The following is a 19,247-nucleotide window of genomic DNA, read 5'->3' as shown; positions in this document are numbered from 1 at the left end:
AAAAATCAACAATTAGTGAAGCACATGCTCTACAACAACAACAACAAGGTACTAACACATTACATGCTAACCTTAACACTTCTAATGAACATATGGGAAACCAAACTGCCTCGGATGGGATTGATGGTACTGGAAACCCTGTTTCCAATCCGAACCCTAATCCTAACCCTAAGCACAGCCAAGTGGTTAACAAATTGGTCTGGTAATCGAAAGGTCTTGGGTTTAATTCCCATGCAGTTACACCACAAGTTATTTCCTAACTTGAATGAGACACGTTACTCACAGTCTACCCAGCTGAACTGGTATCAGTTGGGGAAAACAATTTCATTGCTCCTGATTGTAATTTTGAACATTTACACTTTATTATTTCATAAACTTACAAACCATGCTACAAAGATTTTAGACAAAAAACAACTGCATAAAACACTAAGCTATTTCTTAGTAAACACCACACAAACAGCAGTCACTACTGCCTCACACAAACACCAACTACAAGACATATGGAGGACCAGTGAACACTGAATATGTCACCTACACCATATCATTTACCGCTCTCTGTATGTGGTACACTTGTATTGACACCTGGGTCACTATGTCACCCAGGGGGCACCCACAGAGAGCAACTGGGATAACTGACACCTTTTTGCCTTAGTTCCCCACACTGTATTAAGGGAGCTCCCCCCCACTCCGAGGAGTAGGGCAGATGGAGTGTGGACAGGCCTCATTAAGAGTAGTTGTACAGTACGTTAGTGTAGCTGAGTGATGAGCCAGCTCCAGTTAACATGTAGGTGACGTTGGTAGTGTTCGTACTATTGTCTATGTACCATGAGCTGTAGATGGGGGACAACAGTGACATGATCATCATGGGCTATAGGAATCGTCTATATCCTCTCCACTATATAGACCTCAAGCGCATGCTCTATTAGAGCATTCGAATGAAGCATGAAAAAGAAAATTTTATCAAACAATTTACTTGTCTGAAACCGTGCACTGAGGTACTGAAAACAAAGTATCTATTACACACACTTTACTATACAACATGCAACATACACATACTCACTGAAGGTTGTCAGTAGCTAATAATGGTCTCCGTGTACTGTTATAAACACCTCCCACCTTAATATTGTCAGGGGTCTTCACAAAACCATGGGTCAACATAACATGGTCTTCTGGTCTGACAGCATACACCGGCTCAGTAAGCCACACGATGCTCAGGATCAATGTGCCACACCACTCGGTGGGCATAGCCATCGAAGAAAGTGAGTCGGTAGTGTCGCCATGGTACTACACTCTGGCCAAACTGTTTAGTTAAATTGACAGGAACATCTTCAAATGTATCCTATGGGAAGCCATGACTCAATAAGTACACATCACTTGTACACACTGATCCAGGGAAATCCCCACATTAAAATCTGCTATTGAACCATCATAGTATTGAGGTGGGTGTAGCTATGAGGTGGGTGTCACCCATCCTCCCACATGACCTGACAAGGTGCCATCAATATCCCTGTATAACACCAGCCAGGAGAAACAAGTCATGGCATGCTCTAATGTACAGTCAGCCTGTTTATAGGTGGTAGAGGGGCCAGAAAGTTTGAAAGGGTAGGAGGTAACTTGAAGTACACAACGAACATGGGTGGGTCTGGGAGAATGTCCCGGAAAAATCTGTTCTATTAGAGTGGTTGAACCATCCTAGTAAAGTTCCTATTTCCAAAAGCAGCTCACCATAATTTTCTCTAGTAGTATTGTACACACACATCATTTATGTACACACTACACTACACATACAAACACTACACGGACACACACAGAGAAACACTTTACCTCAAGCTCCCATTGTCTTCCGCTGGTCAGAATTGATAAAGTGCAGTTGACCCAACCACACTTAGAATCCTCCATGGAGTACCATACAATGAGAACATGCCCTCAGGCAGGCAGTGCCGGGAAGGTCAAGTCAATATGGTAAGGTTAGGAGTGTTTGGTGTCTTGATACCTCCAGTTCCAGCCAAGCTCCTGCTAACACTGGTGTGTGAGATGATCAGGGAATCCTACAAGAAGAGTAGTACTTTGGTACACTCAAGCAAACTTTAGTAATACAAGTATTGATGTCCTTGGCCCCAATACGAAGCTGCACAACTCACACACCTTATAGGGGATCTCCCCCAATCACCATGAGTTCCTGTATCTCCATGCCGTTGTCACGATTATTGGCTGCTTTAAATCGAACCAATTGGACGTGTCCTACCACAGACAGCTCGAGGCCATGGATAGGATACCAGGTTGGAGAATATGGCAATAGAGGGTGTGATCCCACTTCACCCATCTTCCTGTAATAAATCAAATGAGCTAGTGTCATCACTATGGTAACCATACAAATGGAGTGTAGGTCTCCCATATCCTGAATCCAAACACATGTGTGGGTGACATTGTTGCTAAATATCCCCTGGGGAGTTTTGTTGGGACACACTGACTGAGCGAATGACACTCCTGATGGGTGGTTGTCTATATCATGCCTATGAAGTTAATAGTCAGGTCTGTGTTAGTACACAATCATGGGGATAGGATAGCTGGTATGCAGTAAGTACGCGGGCGGGCGAGTTTTGATTAGTATGTGCAGCAAACATTAATAAAATACCCAAGCCTAGCACCCAACACTTATATCACTACAAATACGAATTAGCTCTTTTCTGTCTTACCTAACTGTCTTACAAGAGCTAAGTCGTATTGTAGTGATAGTGAAAGACAGAAAAGAGCTAATTCGTATTTGTAGTGATATAAGTGTTGGGTTTGGGATCACGTGTGAGAGAAAAATGTTGATGCAGCTATGAAAATATGATGCGGGCGGGGATGAGAAATTGACTTTATGTGGCCTTACATGTAAGGTGACCACGCCACATACAGACCCAGGTGATAAAGCGAGCCGCCTTGCTGTGTTGCTCAGTCTCAATCAACCGTTGAAGGTTACGTACTTACACAGTTGGTGAGTAGCTGGCTAGTATAGTTTGTTTGCCGGGCCAAGAGTCATTGCTATACAACGGAATAATCTATTATGCAATCGTGGGACAGCCCACAGCTATGTAGCTACCGGCGTCATCGCAAAAATGAACAGGAACTAGAATCAAGTTGCCAGATCGACTCTGAGTTTTGCACATCATACCGGCAAATGAAGCAATTGTAGGGCCGGATGATCATGTGGAATAAGACAAACAATCGTAGCCGCGGCGTTTACTTGGATTAGTGCAGACTCAGCCGAGTGTCTCAAAATACTAAGCTTAATGCCTCGCTACACATAGGCACGGCAAAGAGCCCTGCCAAAGAGTGTCCGTAGTATTGAAATCAGTGCCGGCACTGAATGTCAACTTGAGCACCGTGGCATTACCAGAAATTATGTACAGATGATGGTCATTGACTGCTCTATTAGGGAGCATTTTTACCTTGGATAAATTTCTGTGCACAGACGATAAATTGAGCACATCTCTTTAGGAATGTGCTTACCTCCCTGAAATTTGTAAATTTGCAAGAAACAAAACAAAACTAGGAGCTTTGCTGTATGTTGTATTAGAGTGTTTTACCTTTTGGTGAATATCTGTACTACTGAAAACACTGTTCTTTAGGTGTAGGTCAAAAGTCATTCTCAGCAGGTACTTTAATTGTTGTGATAGTTAATTGTACAAGAAACACATTTCTTAACCTGGTTTCGAAAAGCCTGTGGACAATACATTTGAAAACCAGAACTAGATGTCTAAAACATTAATCTTTTTATTGAAATAATGAAGGGAAATGTGTTCAAGAAAACATTCTAGCCTATACTACTTTGTGATTAAATAAATATAACCAAGATATTACTAGTGAAACACTCTAATAAACAATCGAAACCATACAAGGTTCGATGACCATGCATTTCTGCAAATGACACTCATAACTGAATCAGATGATTGACTTAAGCTGCAGCTATAGAACCCAGAATCTGTTGATATATGAGTACTCTCAGAAGGTAAATTAAAGGTAAATTATGTTAACCTGCACTATGGTTTATAGGTGGCTTGGATTTATCAGCACAAAATACGATGGCAGACCCAGGACCAGGACCAGTGAGAACAAGAGGTCAATACAAAAAGTATCTACGAGATCCCACAATACCTGTATCAAAAACAACTATGTGGAATAGGAAGAAAAAAAGGACTTCTTATTCTACTGAGCGATTGCAATCTGAATCTGTTAAAGGTATGTACATGCATGCATGTACTTTATGTTCACGAAGCTTTACATACAATAGCCAAAGGCCAAATATTTGAATAATTAAAGTTTACAATATGAGTACATACTGAGTTACAAAAAATTCTTCCTTGAAGCCAGATATTTTTGAATATTGTATATAGTGAATCATCTATATAATATACCAGCTGACTAAATGTCTATATTGTCTATATTACAGTTGTTAATGATGAGTTGGTACTACTGGAAACCATCCCAACTGCAGCTACGATTACACCAGTGCTGTTATTAGAAGATTCCCTACCAGCATCTCCAGTGCTGTCACCACTAGCACCTTCTCCATCTGATGAATATATGAGGGAGGATAGTACAGACTCTGCAAGATACGATGTACTTGATCAACAATCCGTGATTAATAATAATCCAAAATCTATATACATCGAAAATAATCCTCAATCGTTTCAAAAAATATACAATGGTAGTAATATTTCTATATGTGGCTTTAACTGCCTTATTATGAAGTATGCAAATAAGCACAACCTATCTTATAGTGTTATTGATGAACTGTTGGATCTGTTTAACATTATCTGTCCGAAACCAAATGCAATCCCGTCTAGCATATATAAATTGAAAAAAATTTTCAAGCAATTTGAAAATAATTTCAGCAACAGGGAATTTTGTGCAACCTGTAAAAAATTTGAAGATGACGGTGGCTGCAACTGTGGCTTACCAAAGATTGGTCGTATTATTGCTATGGCAGTGGAAAAGCCACTACAAGCTATACTTTCTGGTAAGTATCTATATATATAATGTATGTAATCATAATATTGTGTGTAAAAGTCTCAGTTATTGACACCAGTCCATGCAAGGTGAAGCCGAGCACAAGTGTCACTAACTAGATATGTATTCTATGCAATGCTACGTATGATATAACTGTCTTATATCCAAGTAAGGACTGTATGTAGGTGCTTTGATGTATGCATGTGGCTTTGTATGCTGTTTGCATAAAGGTGACTGACAGGTGCATTTTAATTACCAAATTTTTGTTGCATCTGTTTTTTTGCAATTAGCACTTTTTTCAAAGACAATATTTAACACCTTACTGGATGTATGGCAGGGCAATAACTACCATACAACTCCAGTAAATCCTTTGAGGTATGGCACATGTATATGTATTGTGCCTCTTTTTAGAAGTATACACTAGTACTAGTACATAATACACAGCATCAACTTGAAATAAAAGGCTGAGCAGATACTAAAAAAAAAACAATTCAATCAAATTTGTTAATGTTACATGTATAATATAGTTTTATTACAAACTGACACTGAATACTAAATGTGACCAGATTTGCAAAAAGGTACCATTCTCGCACAAAAATCAAAATATATTTATATCACGAACAGTTAGCTGGACTATTACACTATACTGATTTCCACTGTTATCCTCTTTCCACTCCGCTGGGTCTGCTTTCTATTTTTGTTTCTCTGAAGGCCTGTAAATCTTCGGTATACTGTCAGACGTCCTGATTCCACTCTGGATTTACAGGAACAGCTCTTGTGGATTCAGCCAGACAGCATCAGCCGGCTGGATGGTTTTCTGGACTGCAACTAGTGCTTTCAGTGGATGGAGGGCCTCCTCTGGCTTCAAACGTGGTCTTGTCACTTCACTCGTCCCTTCCCTCCATTTCTTGCTCCTATATGTAGCCCACCCACCACCTCTATTACTACCACCTGTAATATTATACCCGGTCCATAATTACCCTTGAAAATTCCCAAATTTTGGGTGTTATCAAGTTACTCTACCAATACAATATATGCCTATACAAGTGGAACAAAAAATTAGGAATTTTCAATATCAGTAGGGATCAAAGTAATAAAAAGTACTGAAACAAGAGAGATTATCTACCACCTGAAGTCATGCTAGTACACACGTAATCCCTACTTCAGTGCCATTATATCTTATCTTGGCAACTGAAGTAGCGATTACGTGTGTACTAGCATGACTTCAGGTGGTAGATAATCTCTCTTGTTTCAGTACTTTTTATTACTTTGATCCCTACTCATATTGAAAATTCCTAATTTTTTGTTCCACTTGTTTGTGTACTTTTTACAAACATTGCATGAATCTTATCTTTTATGTGCATGCAGTTTCTATTACACAGGACACTAAAGTTACTTTTCCAAGTCTTGATGGTAGTATTCCCTTTGCCTTTCCGCTGACTCAATGCGAGACTTTGCCAAATCTTTGTTAAATGATGTTTTGGTGGCTTCAGATGATTTCTCACGCGACGCTGTTACATTTTTGTAGTACTCATTAGCATGACGCTGTGATCGGCATTCACTGCTGTACTTGTCCTTTCTCTCTGAGAGTATAGACTCTGTATGAGCTTCATAGTACGCCCTGTTATTCTCCTTCTTTCTACTCTTCCGTGCCGCTTCCTTCGAAGGCATTGCCGCACCCAATATTGCCTCAGAGAAAACACACAAAGCAATAATAACCACAATACCCTTAGCTAACGCTATTTTGCTACGAATTATTTCTAATATCGCTCAAATACTTGAGGTAGATACGTTGTTTACAGCAAAGAAATGCGTTTACAAACGCAAGCAATATTAATTTTGCCGGTTAACTTTGCCAGAAACAAAAGATATAAGTCGCTAAATATATTCACTAGGCCTGAGCCTATTATGCTTAAAAATTTGCCTATTATTCTTTCAAGAATTTCTCAAAATTATTACCCATTATTCCCAAACATCAGGCCTATTATTCTTAAGTTATTCTTGCTGTTTATAATTAAGTATAATTACATATATAATTTTTTAGGTATTTCAACTATCACGGAAGAAATAAATCAAGCAAAGAGTTTAATACATTGTACACAGCATAATTTTGTTGCATTACATGTACATTGTCTATCCATGTATACATGTATGAATAGTTAAACATTGTTAACTTTATTGTACTGCAATATTATTGAAGCTTCCAAATAATCTTCCAAACTGCTAAGTTGTTGGTCTCCAAACGAATGTTTCATAATAGAAAATACTCGTTCAGCAGCTGCAGAAGACGGTTGACATAGCAAACCCTTGCTTGCAGCCTCTGCCCACTTTGGCAATGATTTTGAATTGTTTCTCCAAAAATCTAAAACAGTATGTTCATTTGAAACATCTTCTACAATCGCTGCATACCTGGGGAATTCTTCTTTTAGTGCTGCTAGAGTTGACTCGGTTATAAATGGAAAAGCTAACAAATCTGTTAATGCGGTGCATTCAGGCTTTGTTTTTTGGAGAATAAGTGGTGAAAACAATCGAGCTGCCTTGAATGCTTTCATTGGAATACTCATTAGATCTGCGTTTAAGTGTTCTTTGTAATAGTCTAAGGCAGGCTTGATACATGATTTAGCATATCTCATCCACCTCTGCTGTACATCTGCTTTGCCACTAGCAATAGACTTTGCAATAGCTTGCACATTTGGATAATTTTCCATTCTAACAGAAACACTTAAGGAACTAATAATTTCATAGCATTCAACTGCTATAGGGCCATCACCCTCCAATTTGTACGTAGCTTGTACGAAAGGTTTACCTGCATCAATGACAGCAGCTAATTCTACCTTGAGGTTATGCTGTATACGAGGTGTAGCAAAATATTCGAGTAATTTAGCTCTAGTGTTGCCTGAAAAATCTTCTGGGACTTAAAGAAAAGGTTCAATATCTCCAAAGAGCTCCAATATCTGGTTCATAACCTCCCATTTGCTCCACCAATGAGTAGCGCTAAAGCCACACATTGTACGACCTGTTCGCTGTTTCCAAATTGCTTGAGCCTTAAAGCTATGCGAAAATAAGCTTACCCAATAAGTCGTGAAATCATTGACATGAGGGACATTAAACCTTTCTCCCACCCGATTCAAAGTATGAGAAAAACAGCCAATTCCCAAGACAGCAGGATAAAGGACTTGCAGTGTGCGCATTGCGGCTTTATTAGCCGATGCACAATCATGCATGATGGCAATAACATTTTCAGACTTGACACCATAATCAACAGACAATGTATTAATCAACTCACGGGCAATTTCATCACCACTAAGGCTCTTGGCTAGCATTTTTAGTCTAACAAATTTTAGTTGAATGCACCACCCTGAGTCAATGAAGCGAATAACAACTGCGAAAACCTCCCCTAGCCTGCTTGTTCCATCAAAAACAACAGACAATGGTTTACCAGCAATCTCATTCTTCAACCTCTCCTTTTCTTGATCCAGAATAAATGGCACTAGGTCAGACATTCGTCTTCTATCAGTCAAACGGAATGCATGCTCCTCTAGTAAATCTCTGAATTCAGGTATTTTGTTAAGAGCTATTCCAGCTGAAAGGAAGGTACGGACTACTTTAACTCGATAAATTCTTTGGTGGTCCGGGAGAGACTCACCCTTGGGATGTTCCAAAGCATCCCGTGATCGTAATAACTCCACTATTTCTAGCTCATCCTTTCTTTGGTTTTCCAGCCTCTTTTTACCTATGGTATGTTTTGTACTTTTAATGTGATTATTGATCACGGAGCTTTTCACTGAAAGCTCTTCCCGACAACCAAGACAGAACAACTTTTTGTTTGAAACAGATAGGTTTTCACCTGTGTACTGCCTAACACGCTGAGAGGGCGTGACAGATTTCGGATCATTTGTAGAAGCCGTCCCTCCTGAATGCTTCTTTCCTTTAGGAGGTGGGTTTCGATCTACTTTCCGTTTTCGTGACAGCTCAGATGAAGTCGGCCTATGTAGGATACTAAGAAAACTATTCACAGTATTTGACGATCCTGAAGTATCTGTTGTTGATGACACACTACTAGTCGAGGTACTGGTAGAGACTGTTGAGGTGGTACTTTTCGGTGTTGCAGGATACTCTAAAGTGTCAGTCTCATCTGTTATATACTCTGGAATCGCTCCATGTGAATCAAAATCATCAGAATCTGTACCACTACTTCCACTGTGGTCATCAAGAATATCTCCAACCAAGTCAGCCATTTTTTAAAACCCGATTATTCTCGTATTATTCCCAATAACTTCCGATTATTCTAGAATTATTCCTGAAAAATTAAGCACCCATTATTCTTTAAATTATGCCGGCATAATAGGCGCAGGCTTAATATTCACTTACACGTACAAAGCTTCCCGATTGTGAACAGCTCTATGGTAGGCCATTTGTTTCAAAATGATTATTTGATATGTTCAATGAATTATTTGATATGTTCAATGAATTATTTGATATGTTCAATGAATTATTTGATATGTTCAATGAATTATTTGATATGTTCAATGAATTATTTGATATGTTCAATGAATTATTTGATATGTTCAATGAATTATTTGGTATATTCAATGAATTATTTGGCATGTGCAACAAATTATTTGATATGTTCAATGAGATTATTTGATATATTCAATGAATTAGTTTGGTATATTCAATGAATTATTTGATATATTCAATTTTAGTGTTTTATTTTTGTAAATTTTATTTTTGCGTAAAATAATAAAATATTTTTTTGGTTGGTATCGTTATCATAACTATTGCAGTCAATATTGAGATAGTCAATAACTGCATGATCACGAGACTTCCCGCGCGAGATCAAGTTTAACTAGTTGACAGCAGCATTTTCTGTTTCTGGAAGTGTCGAAAACAGTGCTGACTCATGGATCCGGATGGTGGACAGAGTGGACTACAGGCTGATGCGAGGGCTGAGGTGAGATTTACATTTGTGACCGGATCTTGGAAAACCTACCTTTTGGGCACAAGCAAACTTTTTGGGAAAACTCAATTGAAAATTTCAACATTTTTTTCAATATTAATTTTTTTTGCACATTTGGATAAAGCAACTATTAAACCTTCTTGCTGTGAAGTTTCACACCCATAGCTTGTTTTTCTTAGGAGATATGGATGATTATATCAGACCATGTAGTAATTTCACATGCGTGGGACAACAATTAACTTACAAATTAGGTGATTTGTTCAGGTGCTGGAATGGCTAAAACTTAGTCTTAGACAATAATACATGGCATTTAATTGCATAAATGTACCAAGAATACTTCATTAAACTATCAGAAATGTCTTTTAAAGTATTCTAGATAGTAATAACGGAATTATTGGTAAACAAAGTGGTTTGTCACCATTTGTCACCCTTAATCACTCACAGAACTCAATACATTACCATAAAAGTTAGTTTGTAATGTACAGGAGAGAAAATTGGCCATATCTCAGGAATGCTTAAAGATATTAAGTTGAAATTTTGACACAAGATAGATAAGCACCCAGTACCTTATTTAAGCTATAAAACAGAAAATTGACCAATGTGCCAAAAAGGTAGGTTTTCCAAGATCAGGTCACATTTGTAGCTAGCTATGTGTGCGCGTATACTAAGAGTTCAGTAAATGGGGAGCATCTGTTTTGTAGTGAACAACGATTGACAAGCCGATCGTTAACACAGGCCAGTTAGCCAATTAGCTAGCACGTTCAAACTGAATGGTCAATATCATGCCCCGGCGTGCTGTATAGGTACGTAGCTAGCCGTATATGGTTTTGTCATCGGAATGGTAAACTATGATAGGCTTGATGGAATCATCAGTGGTACTGACCATGGATCAGGGGTGTAGCTACTGAGGATTCCATGGGCTTCCGGCCTGCAATAACATCACACCGCGGCCGTCTTGAAGTTTTATACAGGAGACACTATAGCTATGAAGATTCATCATACTGTATAGCTACAGCACTCAAAGATATTTTTGAGCAGTCATGGGTATATGGAGTCAAGAGGGGCGCTGATCAGTGTACATAAAGAAATTACAGCTAGCCATCCATTTGGACTGAGCCCACTACAGTAGCTAAAATTAATGCAATTGGTGTATTTTAAAACTTCACAAAGATGAATTTCAAGTGTGCATGCATGAGATTTATTTTATTATATTAATGCTTTACGGCACAAGTGCTGAAGGTTTGTAGGACACCTGGTCCTACAGCCTGTTTAAGTTTTTACATAAAGTGTGTTTACAAAGGTGGAGAAAGGAGACAAATCCATGACTGGATCTGGGCAGCCTCGAACCTGCAGCCATCCGATTAATGCTCGAACGCTTACAGGAGTCTGCCAGGCGGTCACTCCTTGTCAATTCCATTTATTGAACACATCCTCCCAGAAATTTGTCTGCATCTTCATGGAATGCATGGAATTGAGGCATGAAACCCCATTTGAACATCCTGCCTGAGCATGGTGAAACATGCATGGTGCAACTTGAGATATTGGTTAAATTTGTACTAGACAGTCTGCAGATGCAGCTGAGATAAACTGATATCCAATTTATCTGTACTTTAAGGAACCAATGCTGATTATGCTGATCTGATATATTTGATTAAAAAGGAGATAAAAGATAATGTTATAGCTATGTGACAATGTGCAATATATAATGCTTTGGCATGACTTTTAATATGGAGAAAGAAGTTAAGCTATGGCAGTGTTACCTATAATTATTACGCTGCTTAAATGATAAGGCAACCAGAACTTTAAAGTATGCTCCCAACAAGCTAAAGCTTTTTTTGGATAATCCCATGCATGTTGTTAAGGTGATGCATACAGTTTTAGTTTATCATGGCACAGTTAGAACTACTAGACAGTAGTGGCAGACCTAGAAAGAAAAAGAGGGGAGTTCAGGTTTATACAACAGGGTATAGTTCTAGAATTTGCAGGGAACAAAGAGGATGTCACTCAACAAGTATGCAAAGCAGCATGCTCTTACTAACAAGAAGTTTTTGAAAATTTATGCTTCTGAAATTGAATTTGGTAACTATTTTTGATTGAATTCAATAATGTTATGAATCACTAAAGATTAGCATTCATGCAGTCTCTTAAAGTAGCAAATCTTTATAAAAGCTAGAAGCATTTAAATTGCAATGTATAAGTATAGGGGGTCTGGAGGCATAGCCTTATTGTAATCGACTGCTCTATTAGAATATCTCTATTCGAAAAGTGGATTCTCACTGGAGTATATTCTAGCTAGCCACCCCCATTTCTGATGTTCAGATGTATGAAATTGTATAGCAAAATAACAAATTAGTTTCTTGCTATTGTGCCACCTTCACCAGAGGGATAGAGCAGCATTGAAGGTTAGCTATGGCATCATTACGCATAGCTAAGTATATAGCTTTGTTATTACTCAGCACTTCATTGCTACTCAGAGTTGGGCTATTAACAAGGTTACTTAACTAGTTACTTTAAAAAAGTAACTAGTAATTTAACTATAGTTACTTGCTTTGTAAATAGTAACCTGTAACTGGTTACGACTTCCTGAAAAGTAACTAACTTACAGTACAATATTAGCTTGCAATAGTTACATTGTAATTATAGGTAATTATGCTTTAAAAGCAAGAGCTACACTTTCTGTGTACTGTTCTTCATGATTCAGCTTGAGTATACAGGCGTAACAGTTGAAACTGAGCTGAAATGGCTGCAGAATCATTATTTTTATAAAGTGTGCAATTATTATATAAGATTATAGTTCTCTTCTTCCTTGCTCTGGGCAAAATAATCATATCACAAAAGTTAACAAACAAGCGTAACTTATATATGAAAGTAACTAGTAACTAGATATTTAGTTACATTTTAAAAATAACTACAACTGCAACTAAGTTACATGGGATAAACATAACTAGTAACAAGTTTTCTGAAGTAACTACCCCAACTCTGTTGCTACTAGTATAGTGGTTTTGGGTGCACACATTATTTTTCAGAAGTCTTGATCAAAACCATTGCAACCCCTGTATCAGCTACTGACTAGTTTTCAGAAGAATTGGGAAGTATAGTTTTAAATAACAGCATGTGTGTACTTAGATGGCTTCTAATTCTCACTACTCTGGGGTATAGACATTATAGGCACTTTCTACTTGTAGTCAACAAACATGCTTGTTTAACAGTTGTTATGCAAATTATTGATCGGTATTGATATCAGTTCTTGTATGAAGTGTACTGATACTATATTGTATATGTGGGATAGAAACTGCCATAGTATCCAGTCATGCACCAATCTAATTTTCAGTACATCTTTGAAGATACAGCATAAAATCTTATTTAGTTGTATAGTCAGTTCTACTGTACCCTGTTTACAACATCATTATATTTGCACAGATGACTGAGATGCTGAGGAAGATCGGTCTGTTGCACCTTGCAGGGAATTTTGAGCAGGAGAAAGTGAGAATTTATGCATTATAAAACATTATGCTCCTGTACATTCCTATAGGTGACACCAATGCTTGTACCGAGTTTAACAGATAAACAACTAACAGACTTGGGTGTCACTGCAATTGGTGACAAAGCCATGTTAAGAGCAGCTGGTTTTTGTCATCCTCAATATATTGAATGTAAGTATTATAGCTATATAATAAATCAAAAAAATAACATTTTATTGCATGCATTCTATCTTATATAGGGCATTTCAGAAAACTACTAGATCATCTTACCATGTCACATGATGATGCCAGTCAAAATCTAGAGGATATCAAGGCTGCTATTGATGTGTTGGATTTTATCACTGATCAATGTCCAAGGGAATTCCAAATTAGTCATCTGAATCGCCTACGATCCCGTTTTCTATCACTGCATCAACAGCTGGCAATGCAGTCAGGTACCTGTACCTCTCTGGCTGTTGGATTAGTAGATTCTTCAGCAGAGTCACATTCAACAGGAAGACCTAAGTTTTGTGTGAACTTGGAATTGGTTGAAGTGTTACATTCAGCTGGATTTAAGATACAGGAAATAGCCAGTTCATTCCTAATCAGTAGGGTGACCTTATGGAGGAGACTAAAAGAAGAAGATATAACACTGTCGAGATATTCAGGGATGTCTGACCATGAGCTAGATGACATTGTTAGAGAAATCAAAAGCAGGCATCCTTTCAGTGGCTTTGGTTTAATATATGGTACTATTAAGAGTAGAGGGGTTACTATCCAGCGATACCGACTACGTGACAGCATAAGAAGGGTTGATCCAATTAGAACAAGTGCTAGATTGAACCAGGCTGTTCAAAGGAGAAAATACAGTGTGCCAGGGCCTAATGTACTCTGGCACATTGACGGTAATCACAGCCTAATCCGCTGGCGATTTGTTATTCATGGAGGGGTTGATGGCTTTTCACGTATGATAACCTATCTACATTGTTCGACAAACAACAGAAGTCACACTGTCTATGAATTGTTTGTTCATGCTGTTGAATGCAATGGATGCCCATCTCGTGTCAGGTCAGACAAAGGTGTTGAAAATGGAGAAGTATGTGTATACATGGTAACCACACGTGGAACTGGTAGGCATAGTCACATAGCTGGTTCATCAATTCATAACCAGAGGATAGAGAGGATGTGGAGAGATGTTCTCAGGTATGTATTGTCTACATTTTATGCACTGTTTTATCACTTGGAAGACCAAAGGATCCTTGATCCCTTGTCAGATATCAATTTGTTTGTTTCGCACACAGTATTTTTGCCACGAATAAACCATTGCCTTAAAGAATTCAGGGAAAGCTGGAATAATCACCCAATGAGAAATGAAAGAAATTGGTCACCCAGGAAGATTTGGCTTAATGGCATGGTAAATCCAAACAATGCTGGACAAACTGCTGTGCAGGACTGTGAAGTAAACCCTGACATATTTGGTGTTGATGATGATGGCCCACTTGGTTTAGAGCTTGACCCAAATGAAGAAGCTGTAGTTGTGCCAGAAACATTGTCTCCTATTAATGAAGATCAATTGACTGAATTTGTTGACCAAATAGATCCTTTAGGTGACTGCGATGACTTTGGTTTTGAGAAATATAGTGAAGCACGTCAGTTGTTACATAGAATTATTCAGTAAAATTTATAATGTCGCAGTGCACATGTTTATTTTGTGTTGTGAAAGTTTAAAACAAAACATATCCTAATATTCCAGTTTGCACAAAAAATACTAACAGAATTATGTTTACTGAGTACTACTGATTCATGTATTAAATCATAGTGTATGATCTTGTATTTGGTATCAGTGCTTTTAGAGCACAACTAAATATCTGGTAATCATGTACTGATAATGGTATAGTGAGCTTCATAAAGCACGTAGATGCTGCAATATTAGATGAGCTGTCGAACTCCACCTGTATCCTCTTCCTGACAATCCGCCTTCCTCCAGTTATGTATTTGAGAAAATCTACTAATTCTGTATAATAAAGTAAAGTGAAATAACAATGACAACAACATACAGTATGTATATAATTATGCAGTAGTGCATATTGCAGTGCTTCAAGTATGGTATACCGCCGGTATTTCTATAAATATAAGCTGTGAGAAATTTTCACAAGTGAAATTTTTGTGTTAAAATTTTTCACTGGCGTCCTTAAGCGATGAAAATTTTTAACAATGAATTATGTAGTTTTAAAATTATACTGTCCTTTTTGTATAATAGCAGAATAACAAGCAGTGAAACTTAAGTGTGGCATCTCCATTCCATGGAGGCTGCACCATGAGAGTTGTCCGCCGGTCACAGTTGTATACTATTTGTACTACTCTGACCTGATGGAGAACATGACTCAATAAATTCAGAAAGCATTGAAATAACTCTGGATTCTTCATCGGTAGGGTTCCTTGGCAGAATCAATGCATCCCAAAACATTTCAGCAGTAAGCTCTTCAATTTCACTGTACACAAAATACTCTTCAAACAGGTTAGGAAAACACTTGATTATATCTAAGAGCCCAAGAGTAGAGAGACCACTGGAAAGTTGAAAAAATACTGCAGCTCTCTTAGAAATAGTGTCGTGTAAAATAATGTCTTGTATTAGGGCTGCCTTAGTATCAAACTATAAAGGTATTAATATACTGCTGAGTACAATATATCAGACTCAGTAACAACACTTACTGTAATCATGCGCCTTGTTCCAATTTCACTAATCAGATGATCAAATTGAGAGGTTGAAGTGACCCTTTCAAATCCTTCCTCTGTGTTTTCCTTTTGCAGCTATATGCATAAAGACAAAACCACTATCTATAACACACGAAGTGGCCAGTTCTCGAGGCTCAAAAAAAGTTTTAAGTATCATCTATGACTAAGCGTATACCATTCATGGTTTTGTCATTGATATAATGGTGCCTGCACACTGTTAATATAGAAGTGGTCATAACACACCAGCACAGGTGTAATATTACTGTCCAAACTGGCACATCTTTGCAAGTGTAGTATGCACACCACATCAATCACACTAATAAGAGTGTGACCACAAGTTTACAAATGACAAAAAGCACTTAGGAGCGGGAGGCATGTCATGACAAGCTATTATCAAAGTCAACTACTAATTTCAGTACTATTTGTGAAATGCTGCATCATCTACAGTTTTGCAATTGGTATTACAATCCTGGAATGTCAACAATCTACAAACAGTACACAACACTATGTGTCAGTCAGCAATTTACCTACTTTATAACATCTCTACTTAAACATTGTTTTCAAAATGTATTAAAAACCTATATCACCAAGCATGGAGTTTCATTGTGGGTTTTAATTTCACTCAACCAAGGCTTACATGTTCTACAGTACGATATGTACTGGCCCCTCTGATCATTAGTCTACAGTATTGTTATCCCTTTACCGTTGTTTACATTCTGATGTCTGATGACATAATTGATGTATTTTATTTAGCAATGAGCCAATGGAAATTAATTTTGTTGATACAAACATATATACCAGCTTTGTGCATTGATCTGAACTGCCTGTGTGTAATGGCTTAGCACAAAATGAGTTTATTGTCACAATTATATTTTAAATACATAAATTCAAAGAAAATTGATACTTTGTGATCCTTCTTACAACCCCTCAATGATAAAGGATGCCACAAAATACCTCTTTTAAACACTGGAATCATCTATAATGGCAGAGAATAGCTTTTCATGTATAAATATTGGTGTCATACACACCAATGTACAGTTACACTGCTTGTCTTATGTGCTTTACACACCATATCCTGAAAGTGTGACTGCACCCCAAGGGTGTGCTGCTGTTTAAGTGTGCTATGACCACCTGAGTTTTAACAGTGCATGAAGTTCACTGAAGAACACAGCTCCTAATAGGCTATATGGGTATCACAAAATGGCAACTCGGGCCTTGCAGACTACTAGAAATTGCATATCCCTTCGTATCAAAAGGGGATGCAACCATAATGTGATAATTAATGAATTACAAAATAATTAATGAGTTACAAAATGCAATTGCTGTGTGCATTTAACACCAAAGCAAAATAAATTACCATAGCAGTTTGATTTGGTACTAACTGGGTGCCTGGTTTTTAGATGTAGCATAGCATCAACTTGTTTTTCTTTAATGTTTAAATACCAAATGTAGGAATCACTCCAAATGTAGCAAGTACCACCTAAAATGCTGCCTTTGAAAATCAGATCTTATGCAATGAAAATCACCTTTACCGGATAACATTAGTCTATCTAACATCTAACATCAATACAGTGTTAAAACAAGAAAACACTTAAAGACAGCTGGATATTCAATTCTAAAAAAATCGCCAGAACCCAAAATTTCAGCTGCCTGCCAGATCAGTTACAAGGCTAGAGGCTAAATGAAGCAGTGCATGAATACCATTTTACATCATAACAATAAACTCAGTGCCTTTTGTGGTTCTGACATGTGTGTACCCTCTGCACCATATCTTCCTTTTATTTCAATCAAGCTGTTCTTATTTTCTTAATGCATTTAAACCATATCAAGGTGCTAATTTTCTGCATCAACACTTTCTTTGAGCAAATTTAGATGCCACAATATTATTTAAAGCACTTGTGCTACTGTAGAGGTACTGGACACCCGTAGATACCTGTAACTTCATGACAGATTGACGAATAGAGGTTGAGCGTACATACACCATACCTCATAGCAATCTATTCACTCAAACATGATGACCATACCACTTATTGGTCTGGCTGTATTATAATGACCACACCTCTTGATAGAGGCTGACTCTAATACAGCAGTAACCCTAATAGAACAGTCACCCTAATAGAACAGTCACATGTGTATAGCTGTATACTATAACAAAAAGCTAGGATTAATCTAGGGGGAGGTGGGGCACAGGCCCCCCTGGGTTAGCTATTTCCCCCCTAGGTTTATACCTAAACTTTGAGAAATGAAAAGGTTTAATTAATCCCAAAGTTGCATAATCAAATGGTCAATATTTAATGGCATCACAGTAAAATTTCACCAAATTGTGTATATTTATACCTAAATTTTCTTTTTTTTTCTTCCTGGGGGAGCATGCCCCCAGACCCCCCTAGAATCCGAAGTGGCTTACTTTGTTTGAAGTTATTAATACTGTGTAAAACAAACTTACCATTTCCACAATTGCTAAAGCATCAACAGACAAATCATCATTGGTAACATAAGAGAGTGCAAGCTCCTCTGACCCTGTTGCCAGATACCAGTATACATAAGGAGCAAGGTATGGGAAGCCAGGGCCTTCTTGTACTAGTGAATGTACAATTAGAACACCCAAAATTCTGAATAGTGGTAATAACTGAGGGCTGTAAGTAGGGCGCAGGCAGTGTTTATCACCCATGAACATTGAATGGGGATCCTTAAATGCAATTTCATACAGCACATCTGTAAAAAACTGCCTTCTGATACCACCAGTATCAAGCCCAGGCTGATTTATATAGGAAACACGTAATGGTCAGGATGGATCAAAGGTAACAGCTTTATAAAACAACAGAGCGTCATTTAACAAATCATCTTCATCAACTCTTACTTTCATTGGAGGACCATTCATCTTCTGTTGTTGTAACAATGAGAGGATCTTCTGAGAATCAATGTCCAGCAAAATGTTTATAGTTTTCTCATTGTTCATTGATGACAGCCTTTGGATCACATCAATTGCATGTTTGGAGAAAGCAGGAAACATCTCATAAATTGCTGAGAGATCAAAACCATTCTCATATGTGCTAACAGAATCAAGAACCGGAGTAGGTGATGCACGAGCAATA

General features: G+C 37.9%; 1 protein-coding gene and 1 long non-coding RNA gene across 2 annotated transcripts; both read left to right on the top strand.

Moving 5' to 3' along the window:
- Window positions 1–13,372: 13,372 nt before the first annotated feature.
- LOC136246125 (uncharacterized) lies at window positions 13,373–13,744 on the top strand. Its single transcript, XR_010696252.1, has 3 exons — window positions 13,373–13,438; window positions 13,488–13,608; window positions 13,677–13,744. It is a non-coding gene; the product is annotated as an uncharacterized lncRNA (long non-coding RNA).
- Window positions 13,745–14,084: 340 nt separating this feature from the next.
- Window positions 14,085–15,170, top strand: LOC136246113 (uncharacterized). Its single transcript, XM_066037580.1, has one exon. It carries the CDS (start codon window positions 14,087–14,089, stop codon window positions 15,092–15,094), a length of 1,008 nt encoding a protein of 335 aa, XP_065893652.1. The 5' UTR covers window positions 14,085–14,086; the 3' UTR covers window positions 15,095–15,170.
- Window positions 15,171–19,247: the final 4,077 nt, after the last annotated feature.

This window comes from Dysidea avara, chromosome 15 (genome assembly GCF_963678975.1).
Source record: "Dysidea avara chromosome 15, odDysAvar1.4, whole genome shotgun sequence".
In the NCBI taxonomy this organism is placed as follows: domain Eukaryota; kingdom Metazoa; phylum Porifera; class Demospongiae; order Dictyoceratida; family Dysideidae; genus Dysidea; species Dysidea avara.
Note: the sequence above shows the minus strand (reverse complement) of the source record. Positions and strands in the feature narration are given on the sequence as shown.